The sequence below is a fragment of the Puma concolor genome, chromosome C2 (assembly GCF_028749965.1).
Source record: "Puma concolor isolate L17-30 chromosome C2, mPumCon1.1.hap2, whole genome shotgun sequence".
Taxonomy (NCBI): domain Eukaryota; kingdom Metazoa; phylum Chordata; class Mammalia; order Carnivora; family Felidae; genus Puma; species Puma concolor.
In genome coordinates, this window is record NC_141675.1 from 113,404,547 (window position 1) to 113,430,003 (window position 25,457).

A 25,457-nucleotide genomic window follows, 5' to 3' on the forward strand; every position below is an offset into this window, starting at 1 on the left:
TAAACTTTTGATCCTTAATGGAGAACATATTGAAAAGCTTGGACCTGTTTTACACAATTAAACATGACCAGACTGTCATTTATTTCTATTTCTCTAGAAGAGTTTTGACCAGCAATCTGTCACAGTTGAGGTGAAAGAGGAAAAACATATTTGTGGATATTCTGCAAGTCCTGACAACTATATAAAGATTTACATTTACATTCCAAGTAGTTCACTGAAAGTCATGGTGAGGAAAAATTTCTCATCATGAAGTTTAACCTAGAGACAAGGGGGAAAAAAAGCTACAAAATAATAAGGGTAAAAAACAACATGGGGGGGCGCCTGGGTGGCGCAGTCGGTTAAGCGTCCGACTTCAGCCAGGTCACGATCTCGCGGTCCGTGAGTTTGAGCCCCGCGTCAGGCGCTGGGCTGATGGCTCAGAGCCTGGAGCCTGCTTCCGATTCTGTGTCTCCCTCTCTCTCTGCCCCCTCCCCCATTCATGCTCTGTCTCTCTCTGTCCCAAAAATAAATAAACGTTGAAAAAAAAAAAATTTAAAAACAACATGGGAACAACAAGGGGAGAAGTAAAGCCCTGAAGAACAGTTCACTTTATGATCAAATACAAACAGAGCTCTCTAATCTCACCTGTGTAAAAAGAGTAACTGGTCTGATTGAGTTCTTCAATGCCTTTTCTGAAAATATATGCAGAGCTCTGACCAAAAGCACAAAAAGAGACGGGATATTCAAGCTCTTCCTTAAATATAGAGTGTCTACTTTACGCTGCTAAAGTCTACTTTCATACTTTCCATACGAAAAAAAGTAAACAAGCGTGAAAAGTGATTACAAACACATTTTAAACATGTTGTAGGTCACAATTTCTTTTCTCTTTTTACCTCAGGAGAGAGGCAAAAGCTGGCTTCGATAAACAAGGCTGGATCTTATTTCTCCGCTTCATTTCCACAGGTGGCACCCTAGGAGACAAAAACAGGGTCACTCAGAAACCAGAACCAGGAAGCCCGCCCAAAGGAAAGCAAATGCCCTGGGAATCCACTTGGAGACAACCGCTGAAAGACTTCTCCGGCATGGAATTTAAAATCCTCACAGAAACCCTTGAGGGATGACCGTACTTTCTCCAGGACCTTTCACATATTTGAGGATGCACGGATACAAGGCGAGAGGGTGAAAAAGGCTGAGGTGACAAGCGACCCAGAAGGGATTCAACCAGCAGTGAACAAAGGGCCCTTCGAGAAGGGCTAGGGGTCACCACACTGTGGAAGCCACAAGCAGGCTGACTTCTTGGAAGTCTCCCCAAAGCCTGCCAAACCCAACACACTCCAGTGCACATGACTCTCTAGGTCCCCCATGCCACAACTGGGCACACCTACCATAGAAACACAGACCTGAAGCTCTACAGAGGCAGCCTTGTGATCCGGACTCCACAAATCACACCATTCAGAGTCCTATCTCACTCTCCTCTATTCTTGGCACAGGTTAGGACCTTCTGGGTCTCCTGAATGGAGTGCTTGTCTCCACAGTTTAAAAGGGTATTGTGAAACAAGACAGAGCATGACAACAAAAATAAATGAGGGGGACAGAGTGGCAGGATCCAGAGCTAGCCAGGTTCATAACGGCCTAACAGAAGACTTTATTAATGATCAATTATGTGAAGAATTCATCTAAAAAACTAATCCATGTTCTTCTATAATCACAGGACACAAACTAAAAGAAGTAGTCTCAATTTTTTAGAAATCCACATAGTTAGGACTTCTAGGTTTATGTTTTTGTTTTTGAGACACACACACACACACACACACACACACACACACACACACACACACACACAGAGTCTGAGCTGGGGAGGGGCTGCGAGAGAGGGAGACACAGAATCCAAAGCAGGCTCCAGGCTCTGAGCTGTCAGCCCAGAGAGCCTGATGAGGGGCTCAAACTCATGAACCATGAGATCATGACCGGAGCCGAAGTCAGACACTCAAATGACTGAGCCACCCAGACGCCCAAGAACTTCTAGATTTCTAAACTATGAAACTAGTAAAGTCCTTATTAGAGAAACATCTTTTGTGACTACCATACATGGCAAGAATCCCTTGATTTATATGTTAGGAAGGTACATAAATATGGTGGATCAGCACATTAGATCATAAAAACCAAATTACATTCTGAGGACAAAATGAAGTAAAAGATATTACTTGGTTTCTAAGGTTAGTCGAACAGAAAAACTTTTAGGATATTCTGAAGACAACCTTTGGGTGGCTTAAAAAAGTTACCTGTCTAGGGGCACCTGGGTGGCTTAATCGGTTGAGCCTCTGACTTCAGCTCAGGTCACGATCTCACGGTCTGTGGGTTCGAGCCCCGTGTTGGGCTCTGTGCTGACAGCTCAGAGCCTGGAGCCTGCTTCGGATTCTGTGTCTTCCTCTCTCTCTGACCCTCCCCCATTCATGCTCTGTCTTTGTCTCAAAAATAAATAAACATTAAAAAAGTAATAAAATAAATTAAATAAAAATGAAAAAGTTACCTGTCTTAAATAATTTTTAAGGAAGTAAGTTCACAGCACAAAACCCACCTGAGATAATTTCCCCCGGTATTTTCTGTGACTAGTATCACGGGTTAGCTTAGGAGGGTCATAAACACTCTCAAACCCGGATGACAAAAGACTGCAGAATTCAACACTCCTTGCATTGTCCTCTTTATCATTTCCCCTGTGACACAATAGGATTTGTTTACAAAGTAAACTCCTTGCTTTCTCTTCTGTTCTTACCTTCCGTTACTAAGAGTGGTACAGAGACAGGATGTGGCAAAGACGGAAGGAGAGAACACCGTGTATAACCTTCATGTGGTGTATAATCAGACTTCTAAGTCCTCTAGCTCAGTATTTAAGTCCAAGCCCTAGAAACTTTGGGCCACCCCCCACCCCCACCCGGCATTGGATTTTTCTAGTGACCATCTGCCTAACTTCCTTCCATGAAGAGCATTACAATAATTTTTCAATCAACAAGTGGTGAAGTAAATTCAGAAGCATCAACTTTTTTTTTATCTAGACGGGGGTGGGGGGACACAACCAGAAACATGATCTAGAATTTCCTACTGAAAAACTGGCAAAGAGTACTGGTATTTCGTCTAAAATAGAAAATTGTCATATGACTTATTTTGATATCATATACTACCGTCCATTCAGGATTTAAAGGTCATCAAAACTTTACTCCTAGCCAAAGGACAATTAGGGAAAAGGATGAAAAGCTTATTTCATAAGTTTTCTCTGCCATAAAACTATCTGTGCTTCTTCAAAGTTTTATGAGACATTTCAAGTCAAAGTGGTTTCATAATGTGTGTCATCATGCACCGAATATTTTTAAACAAAGAAAACCATATGCAGTGTCTCTATTTTAATCATCACTATCTTATCCAAGCATTTTAGGCTCAATAGTCAAGAACCACTGAGTCCAAGAATTACTGCATCAATTCAAGGAGATGAAATATTATATAAAGAATATTATGTTCCAGAGATGGGCAACACCACTGCTTCACTGATGTCAATAAAAATAAGGTGCTGTTTTATCAGTTTGAAAGCTGTTAAAGCTGCAATGTACAAGACACTAGAATGGTAAAACCCCAGTTTAGCATGGAAAGCTAAAAAAGGCTCAAAATGTTAAAGAGTTGTTTTTTTTTTATAGGTCCTTCTAACATCATTTGTGTGACTGTGTCAAAGACTAGTTTAGGAATCATTTTTATTTATTTTTATTTTTTTATTTGAGAGAGAGCGCGCGCATGCACATGAGTGGGGGAGAAGAGCACAGGAAGAGAGAGAGAATCTTGAGCAGTCTCGATGCTCAGTGCAGAGCCCAACGTGGGGCTTGATCCAATGACCCCAGGGTCATGACCTGAGCCAAAAATCAAGAGTCAGACATTCAACCAACTGAGCCACCTCGGTGCCCCGGGAATTATTTTTAAAGAGCAAAAATGAAACTTACCAATAGGCGTTTGTTCCCCATAATATACAATGCAGCACATAATAGAGAAAGACAGCACTCAGGAATATGGCCACAAGGTACCCTCTCATGGCTGGCCCACCTGAAACACAAGAAATGAAGTCCAAAGAAAAAGCGTTATCGTTTGTTATGTAGATGGGGTCACACAAGAGCTCAAAATAAGCATTAGTGAATAAACATATAGACAGGGAAGAAAAGAAAACGATGTAGGCCTACTATTTTTGGAAATATTCACTAAATTTGTAGGCAAAGAGTGTTTTTTTTCTGTTTCTCCTCAGCCTGTTTAGTCAATACAGCATGATGCATAAACCTATCAACAGTACCATGGTTTCAAAGCTAGCAGCTGCCATCCTACTTTCTCATGTTAGATAAGAAAAACATGCATTCAAAACAAAATTTTACACATGTATTTCAGACCCAAAACTTGTTTTCAGAAACAGTAAAAAATACCTATTTTCACTCTCTCAACAGAAAGTGAATATATGCCTTAAGATGTAAACAAACATCGCATTTCCTCAGTGCTCAAAATGATTTTTTTAACATTTTTATTTATTTTTGAGAGAGACAGAGTGAGAGTGGGGGAGGGCAAGAGAGAGGGAGACACAGACTCCGAAGAAGGCTCCAGGCTCTGGGCTGTCAGCACAGAACCTGATCCAGGGCTCATGAGGTCATGACCTGAGCCAAAGACGGACGCTTAACCAACTGAGCCACCCAGGCGCCTCTCAGAATGATTTTTAAATGCCATGCATTGTAATTTTTACACGTCCTTTTTGCAATTTTTAAAAACTGGGGAAAAAAGGCTACTAAGAATATTTTCCACATCTTCAACTTTTATATACTTTTAGATGCATCCATTTGATTTTTCAGTATCCTAGCAGAGGTACATTTCAGCTAATTTCTTGCTTATTTTTGCACTATATCAATAGTGTGGTCCATTGTACATTTGTAGATCGACAAAAACCTGGACAAAATCTTCGCTAGAATATAAATTTTAAAAACCCTTCATAGAATATAGATTTTTAAGAAACCTGAACATATTTTGTTCTCACTTTTACTTCATAGAAATGAGTAAGTTCTCGTTTCCACATGCAATTAAATGCAAAAGACAAATTTAATATATTATATGGTGCTTACAGTAGATTTCAATGCTTGGGACTTTAAACAAATATGCTAGCTTTTTGCCTGTCAAGTTTCTGGTTCATTTCGACAATTGCATGTACCTCTTGTTCACATCCATCAACCTTCATCGGGGCAATGCAGTGCAGACATGGTGAGTCTGGGTAGATGCATTTCCAGATAAGATCATGCTGTCTCCCTTTGAACAGTAAAGTAAGTCCAAGTGGAACTCTTAAAATAAAGCACTCCTTTGCCTTCATAAACAGAATATGATAAATACAATTTAAGCTTTCCTCGATAATGTGGGGTCATCTTAACAAATGTCATAATTATGCTGGGCTCCTCTGGAGCTAATGAGGGTGTGGGACTGTTCGCTACGCCGTCCTTATCCAGAGGAAATCGCTGGTTTCTCCTCCCTTGGTGTCAGCTGCTGCTTCTCACTTCTATTCAGGCAGCCGCCACCCCCACATGCCATTATTATAAGTTAGTGAGAAATGCCTATGTAAGGAGAAAGCAAATAGAGGAGTTAAATAACACACTTTACACATACTTCCTAGCACACATGATTGCCATGAAGAGTCAAACTGGTTGGCAATCAGAACACATGAATTACCGCCCAATTCCACATAATTCCTGTCTTGGGGGACCTTAGGTAAATCAGTTTACCACTTCCAACCTGAGCATCCTCATCTGTTTACAGGTGAGAGCACAGAAACTACCTCTTTGAGCTATTAGGTAGATTACCCAAAATGAAGCGTGCCCGGCACAACCTAGGACACAAAATATGTGAATGTGGTTGTGTATTTAACGGTGGTTCATTTTCTAAAACTGTCAGCTGTGCTCTTTTTCTAAGTAGTAATATGCATGGGTTTTGAGAAAGCCAATATGAGACCTGGCCTATCCTGATGCAGCCTACGTCGTCTTCTTTGTTTGTTTTAATTTTTCTTAGTGTTTATTTATTTTTGAGACAGAGGGAGACAGAGCGCACGTGGGGGAGGGGCAGAGAGAGAAGGAGACACAGAATCCGAAACAGGCTCCAGGCTCCGAGCTGTCAGCACAGAGCCCGACGCGGGGCTCGAACCCCGGAACCGTGAGATAATAACCTGAGCCGAAGTCGGACGCTCAACCGACTGAGCCACCCAGGTGCCCCAACCTACACTGTCTTCTTGCTGGCCTGACAGAAAGATGCAGTTGCATGTGGCTTTTGCACAAAGTCCCACATCCTCACATGGCAAAGGGAGTAAAGCAGTTTGTAAAGCGCATATAGATCTGCTGCTCCCATCCCCTCAGGCCTGCACCTCTCTTTCTGCTTTGTTCGGTCTTCCTCACCCACCTGAAATGTATGCTCTCTTGATGTAACTGTGGGTTATTTTAAAAATCATCTTAATTTCTCCTTGGTAAAAAGAAATAAATTGCAGGATCATTAGTAGGTTAAAAAAAGGAGCGGGGTATGGCTCTATGTTTCTTGAGGAATACTGGGTAAAATCCAAGTGATGGAGAGTGCTAAGGTTTGGGATTATCAGTAAAAGTCTCTACTTGGCCCGTATACTTGTTCAACAATATCAGCCTTCCTTCTTCCCCCTGTACTGGGAGAATTGAGAAAGGTCAAACTGGGGTCCAGCTGGGTGCTAAAAGGCAACTCGTCGTAAAGGTGAGAGGTAATCATATTAAACATTCACCGAAGGCCATGAGCAATGCTTCATGAAGACAAGATACAGGCCTATCAGTGCCGACAGGAAACTGATGTGGACTTGGCTTGTCTCATCCCTTTGATTGATGGGACCTCAGCAAAATGCTTTTTTCTTTCACCCATGCAGCTATTACCCAAACATGGATATAGGACAAATCAAGACTCCAAAGAACACAATGGAATTGCAGTAAAACCTTAGATGGCAGAACAACCTGTTCTGTCAGTGTTGTTCAAGACAAGCAAACATTTCTGATAAATTTTAACTTGATAAACAAGGCATGTCTTGCAATACGAGTAGTACGTGATGGCAAATGTCACATGATCACAACTGAGCCAATGGTTCTTGAAATTCTCTTTGATATGCAAGTGCTTTGGATTACAAGCATGTTTCAGGAACAAATTATGCTCACAAACCAAGGTTTTACTATATTTACATATCCTGTGACTCCCTTAAATATACACTGTAATTAACCCTTTTTTGTTGTACATGCTGACGGTGTCAGACATCAGGGGTGTTTGGCAACTCTGGGAGTTCTAGAATCCACCAGTTAAACTTGAACTGAAACAGTTTTAGAAACTACTAATGTTAGGCTTGAGACTATCCTGGAAGGTATTTTACCATGGGCCAATATAGTCACCAATCTGCTTAACTGCTCAATTATTTAAGGCTCCACCTAAAATAACATCATTTATGCAAGCACCCAACATGGATGCCACTTACCAGTATCAGCAACTTTTTAAAAGCCTATTTACATGTAAGATAAAACAGTATAGGAAGATCTAGAGAAGAAACTCAGATTTACAATTCAATTTGCTTATCTGTTCCCCCAAAATGCATTCTTTGGGAAATTTATATATTATTTTGCAAAGCATGGAGATATCAGTAAGCAAGATTTTGTTGTTTTTCATTCACTAATATGTGTTTTAGCTGGAAACCCAGAAGTGTAAGGGAACATGTTTTCCTTTAAAACGTAAAATTAAACTACTCTTGAAGAGCCATTGCATACACCAGCTGAGAAAAACTCTGTATTTCATGGGCAATTCAAAGCATATTCAAGTTGCAAAGTAGACTGAGCCAGCCAGGATATCCTTGTGATAAACATTTATAGTTCCTCTGCATACTTGTAGAAAAAAAGCTTCCATGAATAAACAAATTCCCCAATTGTAATGCTATAAATGGAATGACCATTTTGCTTTGAGCAAAAGATATTGACAAAAAAACAATCAGAACATATAAACATATTTAATATATAGCATTTAATATATAAATATGCCTGCTTTAAAGCAAAGAAGGAAAAAAAGAAAACCGCAACCCCTCAGGATAGCTTAAACTACCAAAACAAACAAGTCTCAAGATCTTGACATTAAACATGACAGACTCAGCTTCTTGGCTGCATCTGTTCCCAAGACCAGGGTCCCTATAACATTATTTACAAAATTTAAGTCATGAAGTAATTATTTATCTCAAGTGTAGGTAGAGGACATCAAGGAAGAACAGGAACTGTTGGCAGATATCAAATGTTTATCTCTTCTTAAATTATCATAAACCAATATATGAATAATCTACATGAATAATCTACATATGTCAAAAGTGAGCACCATCTTGGCAACAGTTTTCCCTTTTTAAAAATTTTTTTTAAATATTTATTTATCTTGAGACAGAGAGAGAGACATAGCATGAGTGGGGAGGGGTAGAGAGAGAGGAGAGAATCCCAGGCAGGCTCCACACTGTCAGCACAGAGCCCAATGTGGGGCTCGAACTCACAAAACCATGAGATCATGACCTGAGGTGAAATCAAGAGTTGGATGCTTAACCAACTGAGCCACCCAGGCGCCCCTCCCTTCTCTTTAACAATAAGTGTATCTTATCTGCGTGGATAGTCTGTCTTGTCTATCATTTTATTGCATTAAATGCTTTTATGTCCCTTCCTTCACTTAAGGCTCAAACCAAGCTTGACAAATGGTGCACAGGTATGATCCCCCTCATGAATGAGGAAACTGAAAGTTTCTGAAGTTGGTTGTCCTAGGTCACACAGTTTAAGCGACATAGACTTAAGGTCTGACCATTTCTTCCTCCCAGTTCCATTCCTGGGGTCATCCTGTCTCTCAAGACAAAAAGCATGAGGAGAACCCAAAAGAGAATTGTAATCTATAACTTCCTGACAGTGCTACGTTGGCGGCTAGAGCTCCCCACGGGTAAATTCAGATATCCATGAAAGGGAAATGGCTCTAGGGCAGCGTGCCCCAAAGTGATGTGGCAGATCCAAGGGTCAGCCCCAGATGGGGGCTTGTTAACATACTCATTCCTGAGCTCCTACTTACTCTGAATCTCTGGATCTCGGGAATGTGCATTAAAATGAGCACCCTCCAATATAATTCTTATGCATACTGAAGTTTTAGAACCATTGCTCTGGTATGTGTACTCCAGAGAACCACAGAGGAAAACAATGATGGGTTTACAGAAATACAGAGACTCTAACAGATGTGACAAGAGTTATCCTGACTAGACTACGAGCTCCATAAGAGCAGGATAGTCTGTTTTGTCCATCATTTTATTTCCAGCATTTCTAACAATACCTGTCACACAGAAGATGTTAAGTAGATAGCTGTTGAATGTAGTTATACATCCTGTGACTAGATGCTTTGTTTGGGGTGGGGGGGGGCGGAGGGGTTGTTTTGTTTTGTTTTCCAGAAGTGCCTAGCACATGGCAAATGCCCAATGAATAACGGTTCATTAGAATCATTAAGATAGGAGTGTTCAGCATGTGCTCATCATGTGCCAAAGCTGGTGATAAATGCTTTTGGTGCATCAGCTCATGTAATGCTCACAACCACCCTGTGAAGGAAGTGGCCAACTTACAACTGCCATTTTATGAAGAAAACTGAAGCTCTGGAGAGGCAGTAACTTCCCTGAGATGATAAGTAACAAAAATAGAACTCCAACCCTTATCTACCCGACCAGAGCCCATGCATTATGCCGCCTCTCTCCTGATGTGAGCTTCCATAAATGGGCACAAGCCCATCTTTTTGATGCCAGACTAAACATTACAACACATTTCTCTAATTTGTCTATCCTACCAGCTCCTTGGGCAGTACAAATTCTAGGGATTGTTGAAATCAAGAGAAAGGTTATGGTCACACACTGGGCTGAAACAAAACCCTATTACTCCCATCCTTATTCTTGCCAACTCATTCTACTGGATTTCAGTCAACACATTAATTATTCCCCCTCCATGGTTGAGTGTCCTAGAGCAGTGATTCTCCAACTTCAGTGTGTATGAGAAGCAAACAGGAGGGTGCTTGTTTTCAGGCACCTTCCTGAGCCCCAGAGCAAGCTTGATAGCATTACTTACAAAGACAGACAAACAAACGCTATGGAAGGACACTTGAAAATGGTCAGATTTTTAGTTTTAGAGTCTCCTAATGCTTTATCAAACCAAAAGGAGTTTGTTTGACCAACAGCCAGCTAGCATGAAGCATGTTCAACAATAATTCCACAGTCATTCACCAAGCACACAAATACTGTGGGTATCTCAATATCAAACAACACAAAGGAAGAAACATCCTTCATGTCCACATTTCCAGATGCTGAGCACACAGACCCAGGCTGCCTCACCTCTCTGTGACATTTCCTCTACACCTGGCTACACACTCTTCCTAATGCCCCTCTGTCCATAGGCTCAGCACCCACCCCCAAGCTCTAGGACCGACCCGGGCTCAAGGCAAGGGAGCCTGAGGAGCCCCAGAGCAGCAGCTCAACAGTTTGGTCAGGTTCCGGCTGATCCCACACTGACGTTGGCCATCTCCTTCACCAGGCCTGGGTTCTGTTGCCGGGAGAATGTGCATTGAAACGAGTTTTGTTTTTCAAAGTCTGCATTCTTCTCTCAGCCACCCCAGCAGCTCTGCAGCCAAACTTCCAGTTTTTTAGTAACTTGGATCTGAAACCATGTCCTCATCCACTGTATTCCCTTATGCTCTCCGCTACGTCAGTGACTGACGGATGCCCTGTCAAGGCTTGGTCTTGCCTCATACTCCACACACTGCTGCTCAACACAGAGGGGATATCCTTTTCTAGTATGTCCAAAGACTCAACAACCTATGTCTTTGGACATATGAGAAAAGGATATCCCCTCTGACTCCCCGTAGCCCTGTGGGCACAGAGCCTGGCACGGGCAGGATCTCAGCCACAGCTTTCCCCTTAGCCAGGTGCCCCTGTTCCTGGCTCACCTCCACAGCTTTACTAGGTGGCCCAGCTGGCAGCCTGTGTCCATTCAGCCCTCAGAGAGTTCCTTCTCCATTTAGGTCTCCACAGGTCCTTAGCTCACACTGACACACCCAAGACTGAACTTGGCCAACAGTTCATACATCCTGCCTGCCTTCCTCTTTGTATTTATTGCTCGGTTTAGGACCGTTCTCTGTAATCACATGGCCATGTGAGCATTAGCTCCAGCTCTAGCTATGCATTAATTCTAGAGTTTTTGTTCTGGCCCCATAGGTCCCCTTAAGCCTCCTAGACCTAGCCATCTCAATATAGCCCAAGCCTTAGCAGATACAAACAGGACCCTAAAGTGACCCATGTAAAGGGTTCAGTCCTCTTTAACTCATTTACTACCCCTTTAAGTATGGCCCTTTTTACTAATTGGATGATCCAAATGTGTCCAGCAGCCTCATGAACATACAAAAAACACGAACCTTTGGTGTTGATCATGTAAATAATAGCACAGTTTATTAAGTATTTCCTAAATGCCCAGCAGTAGACTCAGCCCTTTTCATACATGATGAAAGAAAGAAAGTATATTATCATCCCCATGCTAGAGATGCTCAATTACCAGAGCAGTGGCCAGAATTCAAACCCAGATCTGAGCTTAACTGTACATTATGGAAAGCTTTTAAACTGCACATTATGGGGAACTATAGCCACTGTTTTTTGGTTTTTTTTTTTTAACTATAACATGATGAACTTTATATTCACTTACTACCTTTTTGAAAGTAAAATTAGGGAATGATACACATTAAATAGATGCATTTATTACAATACGCTTACTTAGAAACATTACATGAAAAAATGTTCACTTCATAATTTAAAAAGATAAATCTTAAAGACTCAGTAGTCTGATTGATGGGATTTCTGTTAGAAGGACCTGCAAATTCTCAATAAGCCATAATTAAAGAATAAAGAGTAGCATATCCAAAATTAATATGCCATACTATACCTGAAAAAGCTAAGTTTAAATCTGAAATGTTGAGCTACTACTATTTGATACAAATTAAGGGGGAAAAATCTGACATTATTGAGTAAATAGAAAATTATGATTTTGTTTATGCACCCCCTCTCCCCCCCCCCAAATAACTGTCTAGTTTCAACAAACTGGATCACCTGTATACATTCTGGCTGATTTCTAAATTCATAGTTTTTTTCTTTCTGTATGGCAAAAGGAGAACATGCATAATTAACTTTCTCTCCTTTCCCCCCAATTCTTTGGCTAATAAAACAACAGGCAGCCAGCTCCACACACGTAAACACACACACGCTCTTTCCTTTTAGTCTTTCAAGAAACCTAGTGCTTTTGCCAGATTGCATCCTTACCATATGTAGACACATCTTTTTACCTAATTAAAGCTAAGCCATCACTGCCAAAGCAGATGACTGAATGCTCCCCTGATAATTGAGTGTGCTCACTGCAAAGAATATAAAAAAGCACAGAAATGACTTTTCAGCAGAATTTTGTTTTTTAATAGCACAGTGGGCACACTAAAATCATTCAGCAAATGGCATACTATACTGGATGCTAAAAATAAATGAACTGAAGTTCCTGTTTTCAAGATCTCTCCCTTCAGACTCAGCTACATTAAAAATACACAAAGAAGCTTTTAAGGGAACTTATGTTCCTACTGTTTATTCATAATTTCTCCCAGAGACCCATTTCTTCTCCCAGAGTGGAAATTTTCTCTATTTCCTTATATTAATATCCCACTGATAAGATACCTCCAAGGAATATTAGATCTTAACAGGTTAACGATTGTGGCTAATTGTTTAACTTTATGAGATAAAATTTTTTCTATAATAAAATTCACTTTTAGGTGTACAATGTGATGAGTTTTGACATACGTATACACCCAAATAACAACCACCAAAATCATACCAAATGTTTCCATCACCCCACCCCTCCCCTGCAGGTTCCCAGGTTCCTCTTTACGGCCAACTCACTTTCCCCCATTTCCTGACCCCTGATTGGTTTATCACTATACTTTTGCTTTTTCTAAAAGTTCATTCAAATAGAATCATAAATAAGTATATTATTTCTAGCTTATTTCAATTCGTATAATGCTTTTGAAAGAATTGTCCACATTGTTTCTTGTGCCAGGAATTCATTCCTTTTTATAGGTAAGTAGTAACACATCATATGGCTATATGACAATTATTTATCAATTCACCAGGTAATAAACGTTTGGTTCTTTATAAGGTGTTGTTGTTGTTATTGTTAGTAAAGCTAACATTCAAGTACAACCATTCAAGTACATGCCTTTGGGTGAGCATATGTTCTCATGGGTCATACAGTAAATGCATGCTTAACTTTATATAAAATTTTTATATTGTATTCTGGCGCCTATTCCTGAACAGATCTGCTTCAATTTCTCAGTTAAAAGAAAAAAAAACCATCCACCCATAACAATTAAAGTTATTGATACCACTGAATAATACAAACCACTGACAGAAGAATTGATTATAAACATCGAGCACTCATTATGGGTGTGTGCTGCAGGATATGGGAAATAGAGCTCAGTCTGATGAGAGAACCGTTACACGATTTCAAAATAAGTATGCTTACCTGTTGTGAAACCTAAAAAGTATTTTAGAGTCCTGCTATTCAGAGTGGGGTCCAGGGACCTGTAGTGTTGGCATCACCTGGGAACTTGGCAGAAATAGAGAATCGCAGCCCCACACCCTTGATCCACTGAATCAAATCTGCAAGACCCTCAGGTGATCTGTGTTTGAGAAGTACTAATGGAAAAGGTCAGAGGAAAGAGAAATTATACCCCACTGAGAAGGTCAGGGATTCACAAAAAGGGTTTCTGAGAAGAACTGGAAGCTCATTCTAAGTTCCCTACTATTTCCTTTAAGTCTTTTAGACATGACCTTTTAAATTTTCCAACCAACAGAACTTCCTCTGAGAAAACTAGTCAGATTCTCTCTGAAAGTAAGTGGCTTTGAGAAAAATGTCCCTCACATTCTAGGGAATATTTGCGGTTGCCTTGTAAATTCCCTACACATTTTCAGTCCCATACTGTTTCCAGTCTTAGCCTTCCACTTACTACCACGATCACTACGATACTACTGGCATTTCTGACAGGAAATATACACAACTCCTCTCATTATATCTACAGGACACACATTGCATTCTGCATTGCCTAAAACGGTCAACTGAATTACCACCCCAACCTTTACAACAGCATCTCCACTTACTGTTATTCACAACTTGAACCCCCAAAGAGACAGCCAGGATTTAGAACAATCGAAAAACTTGCCCAAGGGGACCTCACTCACAAGGAGCAGAGTTGGTAGCACAGAACATTTTAATGTGGACTTTTCCCCGGCACAATTCCAGTCTCATGGGGGGTGCACAGTAATGGCCCACTAGTCTTTGTTTTGTTCCAATCCTCTCCAGCCTCCATGGTGTTCAACTTCGGAACCACCTCCTTCAGGTGGCACTCACTGGCCTGGGTCTCACCTCTCTGCTTATGTGTCTTGGCCTCTTCCCCTTTGGCACACCATTTATGGGCGTTCCCAAGCTCTTATCTTAATGCTGCTTCCAAAACCCACGTGCTCATTACTTCTCAGCTTCTAGCAATGGTCTCTAATCTCCCTTCTCTTTAAACCAGCCCACCTGCTGTACCTCATGTAAAATCCTTACAGCCCAGCTCTCACTCTGTCACCCCGCCCTACAGGAAAACTTTCAGTGGCTTCCCATTGTCTGCCAAATAAACATAAAATCACTTATCCTGGCATTTAAGACTTTTATAATTTGGTCCTTCCACCTTCTCATCTTCCTCTTCATGCAGTTTATTCTTTGCAGGCAGCAGCCTAATTAGGCATTAAGGTTGCCTGCATGGCAATCAGACCCCTTGGGTTTGAGTCTCAGCTCTACATATCTGGCTAACCATAGGAGCCTGAGAAGTTGCTTAACCTCTTTACATCTCAGTGTCTTCAGCTGTAAAATGGGAATAATACCACCTAATAGAGCTACTGTAAGTAGTAAATATAAAGCACTCAGGTAAAAGTCTGGCACATGGGAAAGACTCTCCCAACCTTGTTCTAATTCTCCATTTAAAACTAATGAAATATCAGCTACCCATATACCAAGCCCTTACTAAAAAAATGAACTTTGTGACAACCTGGCAAAGACCCTAAAGAACTAGTGACATTGTACTAATAGCCTCAAAAGATTAAGCTTCATTACTATGCTAGCTGTTTCTGCACATTCATTTCAATATTTCAAAGCAGATAGGAAGCCTTATTCATCTCCTTCTGAATACAAAATGAAAGGCATTCAAGATAGTAGTAATTCATTAGCAAAACTCATGCTTCAATGAGACCCTATTTCTGGCTACAGAAGCTATACCTTTTTATGCTTGTCATAATAAAACTGCTCTTGAGTTTTAGCAAAAACAAACAATGCAGACTTGGAACAAGCATATCAAATTTATGTCTTGAAGCAAGAAATAAAATCAATAACTCTGCAAATAATTTGAATTGACAAATAGCTGTCTCTGACGCTGTTATACTGTTGAGAAGGATTCAAGCATTGTGTTCTGGATTCAGAAGGAAATACAGTACCAGGGCCAATCAGCAATGTCTAACAAGGTAAGGATGAAGAGCTGAGTATCTGTCAGCCCTAGAGGATGGGGGCAGAAATGAAACACTGCAGCAGATGGCAATTTTAAAAATAGCTTATATTCTGAACATTTACATAATAGAACTGTTTAAAATATTCTACAGATGCAATTATTTTAATCCTCAAAACTACCCTTTGAGAAAGGTACTATTGTCATCCCTATCACACAAATGATGACCCGAAAGCACAGAGAAATTCTAACGTCCTCAAGAATACCCAGGCAGTAAGGGGCAGAGCTGAATTTGAACGCAGGCACACACCAGAATCCATTATGATATAAAGACTCAAAAATATTTCCAGGTGATGCCAAGAGATGTACAGATTGGTGGGAAAGACAGTTCTACAAATACCCAAGATGATTACAGCTCGGATTCCATTAAATTAAGATATATCTGGAAGTAAGAAACCTGAAGATCCAGCCTTATGTCCAGGCTAAGTTTGTGGTACTCAATAGTTTTGCAAGCCCAGTGGCCCAGGACACTGGGGAAGGGCTTTGAAGCCACTCATGAATAATCTCGGTGTGAACAAAGAGCTCAAGAGAGTCCCAAGGACCAAATCCCAAAAGCATTGCAAATGACCAAATTTGCCAGGGACCACTAAAGCATTATGTGCTCAGTCAGTGGGTGTCCTTCACAAAACTATTTTCAAACAAAACAGTAACGTAACAAATTTACTAGTGGAATAACTGCTTTCTGATGAACCTTAACAAATCGGAAATACTATACAGATGCATGGGGCTATACAGAAACATGGAGATAATTCCTGATGGACATTTGAGCTCCCAAGCTTTCTCAGAATAAATTTATGAAGTGAGTCTTAAATTTGTACATAGGTTCAGGAACGGTAAGGAGAATATGCATAAAAATTATATTAAGAAACTTTAATAAAATTATTATTAATTGTAGCATTTAAGGACAGAGAGGGAACTAGAGTCCATTCTATTGAGAAAACAAGGCCCAGAGAGGGCAAGCATCTTGCCCATGGTTACACAGCTTAACAGCAGTTTCTATAATACATGTGCTGCATGTAATGTCCTAGTTTTAACTTCAGCATTTTATTACTCTTTAACTTCCATACTGATTTAGAACAGTCCCAAACAAGACAAATTCACACTGAGAATAAAAATAATATTTAAGAAGTGCCTGGCTGGCTCAGTCAGAAGAGCATGAGACTACTGAGCTTGGGGACGTGAGTTTGAACTCCACATTGGGGTAGAGATTACTTAAACAAACTTTAAAATAATAATTATATATATTTAGCATTATTATTATTACTTCCATAGCTTAACTTTGGGATGTGCTGACCAGTCACTGGTTACTTTAATAGTCTCATGGGCCCTCTGGCCACATGTTGAACTAATAAGAGATAAATTAACAGACAGCTGTATATAAAGAAGGAGAGGGTGGGGCGCCTGCGTGGCTCAGTCAGTTAAGCGTCTGACTTTGGCTCAGGTCATGATGTCACGACTCGTGGGTTCGAGTCCCACATCAGGCTCACTGCTGTCAGCCTGTCAGCACAGAGCCAGCTTCAGATCCTCTGTCCCCCTCTCTCTGACCCTCCCCTGCTTGTGCTCTCCCAAAAAAATAAATATTTTTTTAAAAATAATTAAAAAATAAAGTCACCTGCTAGAGGTGGCAACATTGTATACGAACACTTCAAATGTTCACACTCACATCTAAGAAGTCTGAGACAGTGGTAGTGTTGCCTTGGCTTACCTCCACTATTAGGAATCTGTTTCGCAAAGGCTCTCTGCTCCTGAATGTGAAGGACGTAGTACGGGTTCCAGAGGCCCAGGAGTCCGTCTGCAAAATTGTTGGAGCCTCTCTGCTAGGAATAATCCAAAACAAAGAGTTGTGCTGCTGCTTCACTTGCAAGTGCTGAAATAAAACACAAAGACAGCATGTTTCTTAAGAATAGGCTTAACTGCCCAAGGAAAACTTCAAGCTGTCAAAAAATCCTTAATGAACACATCTGGTAAACTCACTTCGGACCCTTCCCAAAATGCTTTACCGGATGATGAAATTCCCAAGAAGCAAAACAAAAAACCCAAGAGCAAAACCAGCAGCCTATGTTACATTACTATAGTTCATGACTGGTTATCCACAGGATCTGGCTCAGTGTCCTTGAAAAAAAAAAAAATAACACATCCAGCTTAATTAATCCAAAACAACCTGGTAATGAAAGAACCATCTGTCTTATTTTTCAGCTTCTCTCCACACATACACACAGCTTTATTGTTAAATGCAGTGGTGAGGGAGGTGAGAGACGAGCTTGCTCCGAGAATTCTCTGAGGAGGAAGGGAAGGGAGACGGGAGAATGAGGAGGTCAAGACGAATTAAAATGTCTAGAAGAACGTGAGGGGAAAGGAAGCATGGAGAAATTTGTGTGAAGAGCAACTAGTTTAAGAATGTGCTGTGGGCTACTTTCTCAAAAAAAAAAATTGAAAAAAAATCTCAAACTCCTCTTGCTACAGCTTTTATTACACAAGACCAACCCTGATACAAAAACAAAACCAAGACTGCATGCTGTGCACTTGTGTTAGTAGAAAATATGTTATTTAAAAACAATTCTTAGGAAACAAATTAAAAACAAAACAAAACAAAAATATGGCAAATACTTTATTTCAGAAGCCACTATGAACTCTAATGTCCTGCAATAAGGAAATATTTGTGCTTAACTATTATGAAAATCATATAATAACATAAAAAATATTTAGATTCCACCAAGAAGGAAAACATTTAAATGCTGAGAACACTAAGATTATTTCTATGTGTGTGTGACCCATTACCAAAAGACACTGGAGAAAAATGAAATCCATTGATGTGCTGAGTTGTGGATTACAGGGAATTTTTTTCTTTGAAAATGAAAATTTATAGCCAAAAAAATGCTAATTTTCACTTTTGAAATATCAAGTAGTTGATGCATTTAGAAGTTAGAAGAAAGGCAAAGTAGTGCTTTTTAGTAGCTATTATAATGGAAGTCTCTACCATGAAACGGAATTTTGAGCCTAAGGAAATTATGGATAATTGTACATTTGTGCCCCAGAGTCATTCTCCTTAAATGCAAATAAAGTGCAGCTCCTGGGTTTCTATCATCTTCTACCCAGTAGTACTTATCAGCAGCTGAAGTAAAAGAGCAATCACAATTTTAAAGTTGGAAAGATCCTTTAAAATGATCTACTCTGAAGAGTTGGTAAAGAAACCCCAAACAGTACCACACCAGGAACAGCTGGAGGGATGGGGACTTAGTTACACCTGGAGGAGCTTAAATCAAGGGAGGAAACGAGATGGCCCATTCTCATGTTTGAATGACCTTCATGAAGAAAAGGCATTAAGTTGGTTTGAAGGCTGGGGGGGGGGGGGGGGGGGGCAAGTTGTTAAGCCAAAGCCAGGGAATGCAATATTCAAGAAGTTAGTTCTGAGCTCAGTAGGAGGAAACTTGCTAATATTTGGGCTGCCTAAAGATGATACAGGTTGACTGATTGGATAACGAAGTCACTTGTTACTGAAGGTATTTTGTCCTAAGAACCACTTGGGATACATTTGGACAGTAGTGCTTAACCAACTTGAATGTCCACTGGTATCACGTGAACATCTTGTTAAACTGTAGATGATGACTCAGTAGGTCTGGGGTGGGGCCTGAGAATCTGCATCTGAAGCAACCTGCCAGGTGAGGCAAAGGGTCAAGACCGTGGGTTTTGAGTGTCAAGGATATAACTTGATTACACACATTAGAATGTTATTTAAACCTGTGTCCCCCAAAGCACACAGAGTCTTCTAACCATATGACTTCAAAAGTATTCTCCAGTCTTGATCTGGGGGCAGATGACTATAAATAAATAGGTTAAAGGGTAATTAGCAGGACTTTGTGAGTCCACACATCCAAAATTTTACAAAGTTTGTATCTTGGTATCTTGCAGTGACTGCCGCAATCATACTTTTGAGAGCAACTAATTTTGCACAATTCTAAAGAAGAGATGTTTTACTTCCATTTAAAAAAAAGTAAGGGGTGCCTGGGTGGCTCATTCGGTTAAGTGTCTGACTCTTGACTTCAGCTCAGGTCGTGCATGATCTCACAGTTCATGAGATCAAGTCCCAAGTCGGGCCCCGCACTGACAGCACAGAGCCTTGTTGGGATTCTCTCTCTCCCTCAAATAAAACAAACAAACGAATGATGCTCATGCACCAAGTTTGGCAAATACTTGAAACCGAGTAACTGTGTTGTGATTGATGAATGACTGACTGAACAGACACTCAGCATTCAAAAATGCAGTTACTTATTATTTCTACTTACGATTCTACAGTTAACAGAGAAATAGAATGGAGAAAACATGGCTACAAATTTTTCCCAGTGACCTGTTATAAAATTGTGTGTCTCCAAAGGTGGGGAGGAGGTAAGTCTCCCAAGGCTACAATTTGTGGTCTTCTTTTTCAGTGTAGGGCTTTATATTATTTACCTGGCCCTGAATTTCACCTCTCTGCTATCCATCAGAGTCATAAAAATTCCTTCAGTGTTTTGCAAGTCCCCATTTCTAGCTCTGCTCCCTGACTTATCTAATAAAACTGGACCTGAATCAGTTCAAAATCCTATGTGATGTCTTTCCTGGAGAAATATGCTAATATCTGAACACACAGACTTTCCTCAAACTTTAAAGTGTTCTCACGTTTCTCTCCCATAGTAAATAAACCAAGAACTGAGAGGAAACCCATTTCCTGCCCTTCTTCTGACTCTGAAAGTCCCCCTTCCAAAGGGTTTGCTGTTTTAGTTTGCTTAAACGTTGTTTCTGATTTATGAAAATCAGATTTATGAAATCTGATTTATGAAAGCCCTTTTTTTCCAAACTGCTTATTTACTTTTCAGTTAATTCTGAATGAACTTAGCTTATTCTGTCCCTTGGGAAGTATCATCTGTTTGTTAATTCCTCCTTTGCTATTTTTAAAAGAAAAAAAGTGAATTAGCTTGAGGGTAAGCAATCAAATGAACATACATAAAATCGAAATTTAAGTGTTGGAAATTCTTCTGCTCTCCACAGCACATAAAAATCTGTGCTTATATTATTATCCATCAGAGGATTCTCTAAAGCCAAGTTACAAACACGATGCAAATCTTAATTTGGGGTACTTTATAATATTATTACAAATAAACCAATGCATGTGATTTTTTTATGTAAGTAATTTTTTTTATGAAATCATATAATCCTAGATTTACTTCCTAATACCAGTAGGTTTAATCCTTTTGGCAAAGTGAGTCAAATTTATTTCCTGATAAAATTAACTCTGAAAGTTTCTACCTTCTAGAATAAGTGTTGAAGTGATCAATAAAAAATTTCTCAATGCCTATTCTATACCAGACATTGTTCAAGGAACTAAAGATAAAGTAGTGAAGGGGGAAAAAAAAGAAGTTTACAATCCAGGAGAGAGGCAGGTATTAGCAAGAAGTTCACAGCTAATTATTAAGTTACAATATTGGTATGGCTAAAAACTGACCCAGCTAGGGAAAGACAGGGAGCTTCTTCGAAGAATTTGGGGGAAATTCTCAGAGAACTCTACTCAAGAGTTAACCAGATGAAATAGGGTGAAAATGAAAAACATTCCGGGCAGAGGAAATGGCATTTGCAAAGATTCTGAGGTAAGAAGGAAAGCTTCACACAGAAGAACTGAAGCCGCCGATGGGAGTAATGATGAAAACAGTTAATAGCTAGTCTTGGCGGTGTGCCTACCCGACCGCAGGAACTCACAGATCGCACACAGCACTGGCATGGGCGCCGTTACTCTAACTCTGCACATAAGGACACAGAAAGGCTTAGAGAAGTCAACTTGTCCAACGTCTCAAAGCAGGAAGGTGTTTGGTCTAGGGACTCTGCTGCCTGGGTCCTTATTCTGTACCTGAGAGCCATCAGAGCTCCCCACGAGCAGGTCAACGTGGAACTTTCCTCCTGTTCATGCATGCGCATGTGGGTTCCACTTTTTATTCACATGCACACACACACATTCATAAACATTATATAGGATGTGACCTTGTTTTAAGTAATGTTTAACATTTACATGACAATTATATAATATTCTGAAATTTGCATTTGTCACTCTACTTTGAGGTCCATCCATATCGATGTGATGCAGAAAGGTCTAGTTCATTCTTTTTAAGTTCTGTAGAATATTCTATCAACCAAATGCATCACCAAGTTATCAATTCCCTACTAGCGGACATTTAGGTTGCTCTCAGAGAATTGCCTATATAAATGTTATTTTGGAGCCAAAGCTGTTTTGTTTTTCAATCTAGATAATAGATAATTCAATAAAATAATAATCTAGATAATTCAATAAAATAGTTTACTGAGACAGTGAATCTCACAAATGGCTAGAAATACTTTAAAACTGAAATTTCCCTTTTAAATGGGGTTTTCTCTAAAAACATAAATCTTTGATAATTCAAGTCAGGTAAAAATAACTAAATAATTAAAATGCTATGGCTCTCTCAAAAGGGGAAGTTAATAGTATTTTAAATGAGAAAATAAATTTCCAGTTAAGTCGAACCTATACTAATCCTGTTGCAAACAGAACATACTGAAGAGAAAGTAGATGCAGAAGACAGTCTGTATCTTACAACCACTTTCGCCTCCTGGCCACACCACCCTGGACAGAAAAATCAGAGCGTTTGAGCAAGCAGATAAACAAAACAAATATTTCTCTGGAATGCCTTGTTCTGTGCTCTGGCCAGAAAATAATCCAAGGCACAACCACACAGAAAGATAAACAATTTTTTCTTCAGAATCAAGGGATTGGCAAGTGCCTACTATGTGTCAGAGTTAATGTTTGATAAAACAGACAATTAAGCAAAGCAATAAAATGATCGTGAAGTGGTCAGACCTATAAACAGTGTGACCAAAAACAATGATCTATTTACATTAAGGGAACTTTTTGCTCAAGGACACTGTAACAAGTTTTATTTTGAAGTGTAAACTGAGGTCAAGTTCACAAATACGTGAAGACCCATCTATTGGTTTCCTCCACCTTTAGTGTCATTTTCTATACGGAAGAATTCTGAGAAAACCTCAAAAGGCAAATGTTTCAAAATACGGATAACTTCACTATTGGCTGCATTCTTCACACTGTAAGATGACCTAGTCCAGAAAAGGCAAAACGGAATTTGAAGAAGGGCATTTCTCTTCAGAGGGAAAGGGAAGAGCAGTCTCTTGGCTGATTTCCAAAGAAGTGTACGCGGTCCCCAAGTCAGTGAATAGAAAAAAAAAAAAAAAATCTAGGTTTCCAATGAAAGAAGTAACTCTGTCATACTGAGGCCACAATGGAGTCAGACCTTGTGGCCCCATTTTCACACAACTAGCCAAATGTTTCAGCATGTTCCACAGACAAGCCAAGGAGATTTCACTTCTAGATCCCAGACTCTAGTCCAAGAAATCCTTCTGGGCTTAGGGAAATCCTTCCAGGCTACAGGATGCAGCCGTGAACCCAACTGAAATTTATCCTACCAGTAGTTCAATAAAATCACTGTTCAAGATGGACCAGTTTCATCATTCATTAATCCATCTGTCCGTCCATCCATCTGACACAGATATTTATTACTCATTTATCCCATGGCACAAGGTCGCAGAACATAAGGAGTATCTGAACCAAGACAGCGAATCCATATAGTCACACATTTAAACATAGACAATTAAACATACCAAACATAACCTTCTGCCTCATTCTAACCTCTTAACTACAGATTCGAGGTGCACATTTTATTATTTTTATTGCATAATATGCATACTTTACTGAATACATGATTCGCCTAAAACCACATTTTTTTTTGCATTCCCCCTCAGAGGGCAGAAAAGAAATAGAAATAGATAGATAGATAGATAGATAGATAGGTAGATAGATAGATAGATAGATAGATAGTAAAAACAGCAGGAACTCGCAGTTGAAAGAGACTTAGCATGAGAATAAGGAATGACAAATAGACCAGAAACCAAAAGTAGGATCACTTAAACTTTTGAAACTTCCCCGTGTCTGTGATTTTTAAAAATGTCCTGAAGATTTCCCCATAGTTAGTAGCAGTAAGTAATGGTTTCTGGACAGAAAGTAAGGGGCACATGCTATGGACATACGACATTAAGGGACAGAGTCTGTGCTAAGAGCATTTAAGTCAAAAGCCACCAGCGAAACCCTAGGTCCCAAAGCAAGGACACAAAAGAGCCCAGAGCACAGGAAGTGGCCTGAGTCTGTGGTGTCTCCCTGGGGATTTCACAACAGTACAATCCTTGTGGTTCCCCACACCAGACACTCAGCCCAGAATAAAAAACAGATAAGTTGTAAGGCGGACTAAAACTAATCCTTTGCTAAAGAAGGTGCTCTGTTATCTAATATGTTCTGCATAGTTCCTGATTACTTACTAAAGTCTAATTGTTGGGCTGCATTTCGATCTGAGGGCTTATTTTCTCAGATGAGAATTGGTCTTTGATATGCCTCTGTACAGCAAAATGAAACCTTTATTTTCAGCATGCCATACTAAAATAGAGTATGGCATTTAAAGAATAATGTTTGATTTGTTTTTTTTCCTATCAAAGATGATTTGGACCAGAGGAACTGGAGAAACCAGATGGAGGATGTGGCCCCAGTCTGGATGCAGGAGGATAGGTAGGACCCCTCAGCAGAGACCCAAAAGGCTGATACGCAAGGCTTTCGTCTGAGGCATGTCAGGATACCAAACTGGCTCGGTCTGAAAACACTAGTGAAGAAATCAGGAAAAAGCCATATAACAGTAACAAAACCTCTGTCTTCCTACAGGGCACATCACAGGTGTGGAGCAACCAGCAGTGAGACAGAGCATCCTGGAAGCCCATCCAGACAGGAGCAGCTTGGACAGGGTGTAGCCAGGGCAATGGCCAGGTGCACCCTTGGGGGGGATGCAAAGAGGAGGACCCCCAGGCCCACCGCAAACCCTCTGTATTTGTTTCCCAGAGCTGCAAGAACAAAGTTCCACCGACAGGGTGGCTTCCAACAAGAAAGGTTTATTGTCTCATAGTTGTGGAGGCTAGAAGACCAAGATCAAGGTGTAGGGCCATGCTCCCTCTGAAAGCTGAAGGGAAGAATCCTTCCTTGCTTCTTTCTAGCTTCCTGAGGATTGCTCACACTCCTTGGCGTTCCTTGGCTTATATATGCATCGCTCCAATACAACATCTTCACATGGTATTACCCCCGTGTCTCTGTCCTCACAAGGATGCTTCTTATAAGGACGGAAGTCCTACTGGACTAATAGCCCACCCTATCCCAGCATGACTTCATCTTAACTAACTGCATCTGAAATGACCCTATTTCCAAATGAGGTCACAACCTGAGGTACTGGATAGGAGGGATAGGAGGACTTCAACTTGTCTTTTTTGAGGGGCACAATTCAACCCATAACATTCTTCTTGAAATGCCCAGGCCACGCCCTCAGCTAGAAGGACTAAATGCTCTAGAGCCATTTAGAATACCTGATATTAATTCACGTTAAAGAGAAACAGAAAAAAAAAAAAAATTACTCTATGGTGGTAAAAGTCAGAATAGTGGTTACATGTAAGGAGGGAAACAGTGACAGGAGGGGAGTCCATGGTGCACTCGTGAGGGTGAACAACGTTCTAGTTCTTCATCTTGAGGCAGGTTACAAGGTGTGCTCACTGGGAAGAAATGTAGCAAACTGCACGTACATGGTTGTGTACTCCTCTGTATGTCTGATACATTTCCACTAAAACTTTACCTTTTTTTATTTACTTATTTATTTATTTATTTATGAGAG

The 25,457-nt window shown here is 40.2% G+C and overlaps 2 protein-coding genes across 9 annotated transcripts in view; one reads left to right on the forward strand and one right to left on the reverse strand.

Annotated features, from left to right (window-relative positions):
* ST3GAL6 (ST3 beta-galactoside alpha-2,3-sialyltransferase 6) overlaps nt 1-25,457 on the reverse strand; it is an 85,137-nt gene that overhangs the window by 46,139 nt on the left and 13,541 nt on the right. For 2 of the 8 annotated variants that reach the window (XR_015240347.1, XM_025913745.2), the window contains exons 1-3: nt 14,333-15,385; nt 3,963-4,062; nt 873-950 (exon numbers count right to left, since the gene is read on the reverse strand). Coding sequence is in view for 7 of the 8 variants with exons in the window: in XM_025913745.2 (XP_025769530.1) it covers nt 873-950; nt 3,963-4,062; nt 14,333-14,399 (245 nt within the window). In the remaining variant the exon portion in view is untranslated. Of the gene's footprint in view, nt 1-872; nt 951-3,962; nt 4,063-5,200; nt 5,225-14,332; nt 17,005-17,395; nt 17,558-25,457 lie in introns of those variants that run through there. The other 6 variants (XM_086675645.1, XM_025913747.2, XM_086675644.1 and 3 more) reach the window with 6 other exon arrangements.
* LOC147577496 (uncharacterized) overlaps nt 21,261-25,457 on the forward strand; it is a 38,321-nt gene continuing 34,124 nt past the window's right edge. The window contains 3 exon segments of the mRNA XM_086675700.1: nt 21,261-21,354; nt 24,247-24,316; nt 24,467-24,557. Of these exon segments, the coding sequence (XP_086531826.1) occupies nt 21,261-21,354; nt 24,247-24,316; nt 24,467-24,557 (255 nt within the window).